We start from the raw sequence: 9,456 nt of genomic DNA, 5'->3' as shown, positions 1-9,456 counted from the left end.
TAAGCACAATTAGAGTATTTTTTCTTGTTTAATTAATATGTTGGTCCATCTGAAATACAAAATTGAGCAAAGAATAGACAAAATAGAGATGGTAGATCGTTTTTATTTATGCAAATAGTGATATTTTGGATTCAAACGGGCATTATTTCCATTAAGCACTGCAAATGTTTTTTTTTGTTTGTTTGTTTGTTTTTGTTTTTTACCTACTTTTAAATTAAGAAAATGCACCTCTGTTCCAAACTTTGATGCTCAGCAGTACTTCTCTTGTCCAGAGTTTATATGCAGCACTGGTTTCTCCATCTAATGCAGTATCCATAATCATACTCATCATAATCACAAAACGTTTTACAGAGTCCTTTCACTCTTTGGCATCTCTCAAATCTATACTTTGGTTTTTTACTCATGTCACTTCTGGCTGCAATCAAGAAAGAGAAAGACATCAGTCCAGTTTCTCACTGGGGGCTCTTCTTACTAAGGGGAGAAAAAAATTCTGTCATAAGTCATGAGATCATGTTTGCGAGAGATGGAGATTCTGGGATGGTTGTTTTATACCACAATTTATCACTGTTTCAGAAAGTGACCAAGTCACAAACCTTGCACTTGCACAAAATGTATATGTCCTTATCTTATATCTCACATCAGTATTGAACTTCAGCTGGCGCCTAGGGGCTCTGCCCTCAAATCTTTTTTTTCTTACTTTCTTAAGACTAGATTTTCTCTCCCATGCTTTCATTAAGATGAGGTTTATAGTACTTTAAACATATGTAATTTTCATTTGCATCTGCTCTCAGTTTTTTCATTATTATTCTTTTTAATTCTCACCTGAGAATTTTTTTCCCCATTGATTTTTAGAGAGAGGGGAAAAAGAGGGAAAGACAGAGAAATATCAATGTGAGAGAAATACATTAATCAGTTGCCTCCTTTAAGGGCCTGACCAGAAAAGGGGAGGAGCCTGTGTTTGACCAGAATTGAAGCCAGGACCCTTCTGTCCGCAGTCTCATGCTCAATCCACTAAACCAAGCCAGTGAGGGCTGTTTTCAGTTTTTTCAAACCTACTCTTATTGCTTCTTCAAAGAACCATTTGCTCAATGCTTTCGTCTTCATTCCACATCCCACTCTAAACTGAAATATTCTTTTATTTTGCTGGAACAAATGGATATGTACCTTTCACCCAGTCTACATGCTTTAAATAAATAGCATCATTTAGTATTAAATTATATGTATTTTTCCTAAACATTAGTTATACTTTTATTCTTGCAGCCAAAATATAACCCCTTAAATGTTAGTTATAAATTATTCTAACCTGTACAGCCAATAGGCATACAAAATAAAAATGGTAGATAATTTTTATTGTAACACAGAAGGCATGAAGATACGTACTGATAGAGTAATTTTTTGAGGCGACTAAAGCACTTTAGCTAGAAGCATAGAAACACAGTTTTGCTGTATATTAAGCACTTAACAAAAAGAGGATCCCCATTTTAGTTCAGTTTGTTGTGAATCATCTAAGAAATGCAAAGAAGAGTGTTCTGAGATTCCAAACTGACAGCTTTGTGTTTATACAGTAAAAGGAAGTAAATGTTTTTATTAATTTAAGATTTTATTTATCTCAGTGATTCAATTATGACCATTGCCTTTAAATAGACTTGTAAGTCAGAATTATTTATTTCCCCCCAAATTTTATCATAGTACTTACTTATCTTAAATAAGTCATTTTAACTGTCTATATGACAGAATATACATAGCCAACCCAAATATATTTTGAGCAAACATAGCCAGCCCAAATTTATTTTTAATATTAAATTTTGCATATGTGAGAGAAATAAAGAAAAGATGTTTATTAAAATGCAGAGAATGAATTAAATTGAATTTAGATTAAAAGTATATTATGTCACCTCATAGGACCTAATTGCCAGCCTACTACCTAATTGAAATTCAAAATGGTTTCATCTTAATTCCATATGTCTTCTATTTATTTGAATACCTAAATTTTTCCAAGCATTAGGTTGGGAACTGGACAGAAACTTCAAATGTATAGAATGTAGAGAAGATTTTAAATGTACATACTTTATTATTAATGTTAATAAAGTTAGCAGAAAAGAGATGGACGTTAAGCTTAAAGTGCAAAAATTTGTCAGATGGGTTTTGACATGTGAATATATGTATCTCCTTTGGGAATGGGAAACTAATTCATGATGACAGAATCCCTGGCCACTGGTGAATTTTGGTGAAAGCTAAAGTTATGTCAGAGCCATACTTGATATAATTTAAAGTAGGGAAGAAGGTGATATATTATTTAACTAAAAAAAAAAACTAAAAAAAAACCAAATAACAAAACAAAACACCTTTTGCTGGGATAAGTACTTTTTAAGCTAATTAACATTCTCAAGACCCTGATATCTTGTCAACCCACCAAATCCATGTTGAGTTTTAAGATGTGCTAAATTCAGAAAAAGAAGTATGGATTTATAATGATCATTGGTAACATTAAAAATATACTAACATTCTTTTTATATTCTCATTATTTCAAATGATAGAAATGTTTTAAATCATGAAGAAACAAGAATTATATGATCTGGAAACAAAAGCATGTGTTGCAAAATAGGTTCTATCACTTCTAAGTTATTTGGAAAAATATATAAATTTGGAATCACAGCTATGTCATGTGAAAACTATAAACGTGAATATAAAAAAGTGTTGTTTTTTTGTTGTTGTTTGTTTTTTTAGGTTGGTTACGTAATGTTCTACCCTGTACAATGCTATACAAATGTCACCCACATATTATTTAAAACTAGTTGGCATATACCACATAAAAACAAAAATAAGCCCTAGCTGCTTTTGCTCAGTGATCACAGGTTCCATTCTGGTCAAGGGCACACACCTCAGGTGCAGGCTCGATTCTCAGACCAGGTCAGGGTGCATGCAGGAGGCATCCAATTGATGTGTCTCTCTCACATGGATGTTTCTCCCTGTCCCCTCCCGTGCCCTTCCACTCTCTCTAAAACTCATTGGGAAAAATATCCTCTAGTGAGGAAAAAAAAAACATTATGGAGTGTTGAATTTAGTGTGTAACTCACATATTGTTAAGTGTTATGAATTGACATTGACCTGCTGGGGGGCAGATCCTATGTCTTATCAATTTTTTTAACTCTATAAAATTTGATAGTACTTAAAGCTCAGTTTGTGATCAATAACTATCTGTTCTTTAAGATAAGAGCTATAATTGTTTTTTATCTTCAAATACAAATCCCATGGCATTAAACCTGAGAAGAAGGAAACCATTAATCAAATGTCTGAAAAAAATAAATTACTAATTGGAATTAGATATTGTTTTTGTCCCAGGACAAGGAGGGGAAATAAATCTTGAAATGACTTGGGTTTGAATATTTGGAGTCAGGTTCAATTGTAATTATTTTACTCGTAGACTGTGCTTAGGTTTGATGGTAATAGACCTCATTTCAACATAACATTTTTAAGTGATTCAAATGTGTATTGTATAAATAACAACAAAAATACTGTGTCCAACACCCAAAGTCTAGTTCATCAGGGTCAATGTTAATCAAGAATCACAGAAAACTAAAAATGAAGGTAAATACATAGTGTCATAGAAAGTTAGATTCAGGACCAAAATGAAAAAATTCAGTTCTTTATAGTTAATGAGTTTAATAATATCTAGCTGTTATGTAAATCAGTGCCATGAAAATTACTAGTGTATGAGCAAGAAAGTTGCCATTAATTACCAAAAAATTATTCAATTTTAGTTATTTTTTTTTGGGGGGGGGATTGGAGCTTTTAATTGTTTCTATTGCTATGTTGGGATATTGGTGATTTTTAAAAATCTGAATTAATAAAAATTACTAAGTTGCATTGCTAAACTCAAAAAAGAAGCAGATTTTGCACTTTTGAATAGAAACTGTATGATACGGAGGTAAGAGTGTATTGAGGAGGGAAATGCTGTGGGCTTCTCAGGAAGTAGAAATCAGAGAAACTCAGGTAGAGTGGAGGTAAGAGTAAATATTATTTCTGTCTTTCACAGTCTATGTCCTCAGTCAAGGTAATTTCCCAGGACTAAAGAGGTGGATTCTTCTATTCGTCACAGCTTCTGACTTTCTCTGTCAGAATATTTAATTATGTATAGCCTCTTTGCCTTTATCACATTCTTCTCCTCCTTTTTTACTTTTTACTCCCTCATTTATTTCCTGATACAGATTTTTTTTCTCTCAAAGAAATAATAAGAATAGAAATTGGAGTTGGTTGTGATTTTCCTCTGCTCTTCTGTTCTTTTCTCACTTAGCTCTGTGTCTCTCATGCCAAAGATCTGTACTCCCAATGTCTAGTTTTTCAAGCCCAGTGGATTTATCTTTTTCCTGGGATTACCAGTGAGCAGTATTTAATTATAAAGTAGCAGCCCAAATCTACTGCAAGCTTGTATCTCAGAAATGTGCTCTTCCCATTTCTTTGACCTAGGGTTTCTCAAAACATTACCTATGTCAACTCACCGAAGACACATAGAACTTAAATAGTGTTGAGGAACTTCCATAACATAAATTCTGCTTACTCTGGTACCAAGAGATCAAGAAAAAAATGCAATGTAAAGGCACCAGATATGTATGTGGCATAGAACCACTTCTGAATGGTTCAATGTTAAATTTTATTTGATTCTTTGTGTATTACAGAGATACACAGGCCTTGAAGGACGTGCTGGGAATGCTTAGTAATTCTGATCCTCTCTTCTTGGACCATGTGTCTCTTTTCTTCTGTCCTCTTTACCTCTGTAAGCAGCAATGAGTCCCAGGTCTTATGCAGTAAGCAATCCTAATTTCAGTTTCATGGCACACAAGTTTACACCGACCATTACCCTTTCTGCACAGTTTCCTCATATCCACGCTACCATACTGGGGGAATCTCTTTTTGGCTGTAAGAAGGAAAGATGACTGAGATTAGCAACCTAGCTATGACACACCCATATTTTAAAGGGAGAAAGAAAGTTCAAGAAGCAAAATATCATAGAACAGGACAAAAGAAAAATGCCTCTTCTAATTTATGACTGTGAAAATTTTACTAAGGAAAGGGGAGGTGAATATATATCATCCCTTAATGCAAAGTCAATCCTGTAAATCTAACAGTGTCTGGTATCTAAGTGAGGTGTGCCCCACTTGCTGCCTTACAAGTTAATACACAGTAATTCAGAGATAGTTCCCAAAGTCAACAGGAAAAAAACGTGTTCATAATTTATTTTCTGTTGGGTTTAGTCTCTGCAGTCATCTCATTGTATTGGGTTTCCCTCTTTTCTGATTTCACAAACATTATTTAGAAGAAACATTATGCTTTATGAATTCTTCAAGAGATTTCTATTGCAGCTTGATTTTGCTTTTCTAAAGTGTTCAGAGAGAGAGGAGGTCATTGTTAAACAATTTGTCTGACTTCCTACAACTCTTCTGGGTATTACTGGTTTTGTTTCTTTGAAGAAATTATCTATCTTAGACACATTTCTGATGATAGCATTGATTTATTTTTAATTGGAATGTCTGAAATCTGTGGCCATTGTTGGCCATGACATGATTTCTAAAATTACCAGGCTCTAACATACATGTTTTATCTTGTAGCTTGCACATTGACACTCATTAGAAATTTATCATTTAGAACTAGAGGCCTGTTGCACAAAATTCATGCATGACCTCTAAATATGGGTAGTCCTCAAACTTGTGTCTTTGGATCACTAATATTCATCTTTGCAAACATCTATCCACTCATTAAACTATTAAGTATAGTTGACCCTTAAAGAAAGCAGGTCTCAGAGGCACCAACCTCCTACAAATCCAAAAGCCAATTATAACTTTTGACTCCCCCAAAACTTAACTACTAATAGCCTACTGAAGCCTTACCAATAACATAAACAGTTAATTAACTCGTAGTTTGGATGTTATGTGTATTATAAGCTATATTCTTTCAACAGAGTAATCTAGAGTGAAAGAAGTGTTATTAAGAAGACCACAAGGATGAGAAAATGCATGTATCGTATTAGTTGAAAAAAATTTATTAGTAAGTGGACCCACGTAGTTCAAGCCTGTGTATATTCCTTGTTAAGCTCTTTGCCAGTCTCTACAGTAGGAGTTCTCACCCTGGGCACTAGATGCCAGTGATACCAGTTGTGTCAACCTAAATGATCTCCAGACATTGCCAGACAATACAAAATTGACCTCTATTGAAAACCACTGTTCTCCCCATTCTGTGATAAGCCAAACATACATTGTCTCTACCCTCAGATAGATTGTTCAAATACAATCTTCTCTCTGAAGTGTCTACTGATCATTTTCAAGAAAGTGATCTCTCTTTTTATTTCTCTCACAAGTAATATTCATATTGCCTGGTAGAATAATTCTTTAGAACAATATATGAAGTCCTATTTAATATATAAGCTAGAAATGAGCTAGATTATTCCTAAAATATTTTCAACTCATGTCTTCTTATTTTTTCTAATTGCTATTTTATTCTTTAGGCTACCGTTCACCTCCTTGGAAATGGGGGAAATCATGACTACACTTTCAGCACCTATACTATCTATCCTATGATCAAAATACATACCAAATAAAAAATAATTATTATTGACAATAGTACATTTTTTTTCAATTTGGCAGATACAGTAAAACAATAAGTGAGAATAAAATAACACTTCATTTCTAGACAGTCAGTGCATTTATAAATTCTAGAAAATAAAGGGGAAAACTAAGTGACTTCACTGGAAATTTCCTTGAATAATGTAAGAACATTTATCTGGACATTTTTTCATCTGTAATTTTTCTAACTGGGAATAAGGTTTTCTATCTCAATTTTGAGTAAGAATTTTCACCATTTAAAGATGAGGTACTAAAAAAAAACACAACTCTGGATGATTGTTATATAAATGTCATTTAATTTTATTCAGTTTAGTTAAACTACCATATGTTGGTGAAGCAACTATAAGATGAAAGACAAGATTTTTACTGTTTTTATTATTTTCTAAAATGTTGATATTTTATATCACATCTCTTTTATTTTTTTATTTTTTAAAAATATATTTTATTGATTTTACCCAGAGAGGAATTGAGAGGGACAGAGAGTTAGAAACATAAATGAAAGAGAATCACCGATCAGCTGCCTCTTGCACACCCCCCACTGGGGATGTGTTCGCAACCAAGGTACATGCTCCTGACCGGAATCGAACCTGGGACCTTTCAGTCCACAGGCCGACGCTCTATCCACTGAGCCAAACGGGTCCTGGCATCACATCTCTTTTAATTTTGTGGAGAAAATATATATCTTGACATATTTCTTTCACTTTGATTTTTTTTGTCAGTAAAAGTAAGTATCCTCTAAAAGTTTTGTATATATGTAATTAATAAGGACAATGACCTCATTTTGTAATATAATAAAAAATAAACAAATAGTAAACATTGATGTTCTAATCTGTGTTGCTATAGTCCCCAAGTGGTTTATAATTTCTAAGTCTACAGGTCACATAATTTTTTTTAATTTGAAAAATACATTAATAATTTCAGTTATGACTAGGGACACCTGATGTAGCTGCTACAAGGAAAAATAAGTTAATAAAATACAAAAACATTTGGCATAGTAATTTATTAATATTGGCTACTATTGGAATTAAGAGAAAAATATTATCACATAAGAATAGAATTTTATTTTGGCTCTTTCTAGAGCTAAAAAAAATTCAGAGATCTTTTTCTAGCAATTATTTTCTTACCTAAATAAACAATAGCATTACTTTGTTACTTTATTGATGCTTGTCCAACAATAAAAATGTTGTAGAAATATAATTATCTATTATATGTTGCATATAATGCTAAACATTTTAATGGTCATAGTCTTAAATTAATGAATGTCTGAATGAATAATATAGGATTTTATAGCTATAAGTTTCCATTGAAATTATTTTTGTTAGCAGATGCCCCTATTTAGAATTGTATCCACTTCAATCTTTCAATGTTAATTAATCAGTTAATTATGTGTAAATTTTTTTATTGTCATGACGGACTCTTTAATATTCATAATGAAAGATAAGTTAACTTAGTCTCCTAGGCCTCAGTTATTATCTCTGTTGGACATAAGAAAATAATACAGGTGCTAAAAAGAACTATTCTTATAGTTTGTGAATTTGAGCCTGATTTCAGTTCTGGTATCATAAATTGAATAGACTTGTGTATGACCTTTCACCCTAAGCTCTTTAAGAAGATGATAAACTCAATGTTGTTTCCATCACCAAAACTTATTTTTCTATTTCTGTACATTTAATACTCACACATTAATCTAGAAGAAGAGAATCATGTTACATAGCTGATGTGAGGATGTAGTCCTTGAGAGGGGAAAAAGTTCTCATGAAAAATGAGCTCATATGCAAAGTATTACACTCAACATTCATGTGATCGGTAGCACTCAAAGACATGAGTATTGACCAAAAATATTGAAAGAAAGGTTAAGAAGGGACATGATTTGCTGATAGTATAAAGAACAGAATATTAAGGAAGGCTTTCTACTAATTGGAACTACTATGCTATCTTAGGCTTAAAAGAAGACAAAGATAGATTGATGGCTTTCTACTAATTGGAAGTACTATACTACCTTAAGCTTAAAAGAAGACAAAGATAAATAGATTGTTCCCTAAAATGAGCCATTTACTCTTTACAGTTGATTATGTTAAAGACTATTTTCCCAGCAAGAACAGATTTTAACTGATTATTGCAGATGGAAGTGATAAGACTAATGTATTGATCTTATATATTTTTAAATTTTTCATCTTGAAATCATTTTAGAATTATAGAAGAATTACAAAATGATAGAGGTCAACTTCCCCCATGATAATATCTCATGTACTATGCCTTACTTATCAAAACTAAGAAGTTATTATTGGTATAATACTTAGTTAACTAAACTATAGTCTTCATTTATGTTTCACCTATTTTCCCATCATTACCCACCTTCTTTTCTGTTCTTGGGTTCAATCTAGAGTATCACAATGCTTTTGGTATAAAAATTACTTTCAATCCTATTTTATTACCACACATTTAACCAGAAATAGTGGATATCTTCTCAAATTCATTCACATAAATATACCCATAAACCTTTCATGTTACCTGGTAAAATTGTGACCCAAAAGAGAAGAATAAAGAAAAAGAGATGAATCTTCATGGTAGGGAATGCCTTAGGAAAAAAGTGTCAACAGATCTTCTTTTTTCAAGTTAGGTTTTTCAAATAAGGAAACAGAACCCTTTTTTATTTATAGATGCTCCTGGGAAGTGGTCTAACTACTGAGGCTTATCAATAGCAAGAACATTTGCACGCTTGGTTGAATTGTGCCATGTTCAAAGAACATGGTCACCAAAAAATTGTTATGTTTTCTCATTAAAGTAACAATTAATTATATTACTTTAATATATTCTCATGAAAACAATCTTTAAGGGG

The 9,456-nt window shown here is 32.4% G+C and overlaps 1 protein-coding gene across 2 annotated transcripts; it reads right to left on the bottom strand.

Annotated features, from left to right (window-relative positions):
- Positions 1–275: 275 nt before the first annotated feature.
- Positions 276–9,183, bottom strand: LOC118705189 (beta-defensin 110). Of its 2 annotated transcripts, none has more exons than XM_036413593.1 (2): positions 9,129–9,183; positions 276–415 (listed from the first exon to the last, which is right to left on the bottom strand). In XM_036413593.1, the coding sequence occupies exons 1-2, from the start codon at positions 9,181–9,183 to the stop codon at positions 276–278; spliced, it is 195 nt and encodes a 64-aa protein (XP_036269486.1). The 2 variants fall into 2 exon arrangements, with proteins under 2 accessions (XP_036269486.1, XP_036269485.1); XM_036413592.1 differs by lacking the exon at positions 276–415 and adding an exon at positions 4,767–4,915.
- Positions 9,184–9,456: the final 273 nt, after the last annotated feature.

The sequence above is a fragment of the Pipistrellus kuhlii genome, unplaced genomic scaffold, assembly GCF_014108245.1.
Source record: "Pipistrellus kuhlii isolate mPipKuh1 unplaced genomic scaffold, mPipKuh1.p scaffold_m20_p_5, whole genome shotgun sequence".
Lineage (NCBI taxonomy): Eukaryota > Metazoa > Chordata > Mammalia > Chiroptera > Vespertilionidae > Pipistrellus > Pipistrellus kuhlii.
The sequence above is the reverse complement of the archived record's forward strand: the minus strand, read 5'-3'. Positions and strand labels throughout refer to the sequence as shown.

Coding starts and splice junctions, on each gene's coding strand:
- LOC118705189 (XM_036413592.1), bottom strand. CDS start 9,183: ATGAAGATTCATCTCTTTTTCTTTATTCTTCTCTTTTGGGTCACAATT. Junction 4,916..9,128: donor TTGGGTCACAATTTTACCAG/GTAACATGAAAG, acceptor TCCTTCTTACAG/CCAAAAAGAGATTCCCCCAG.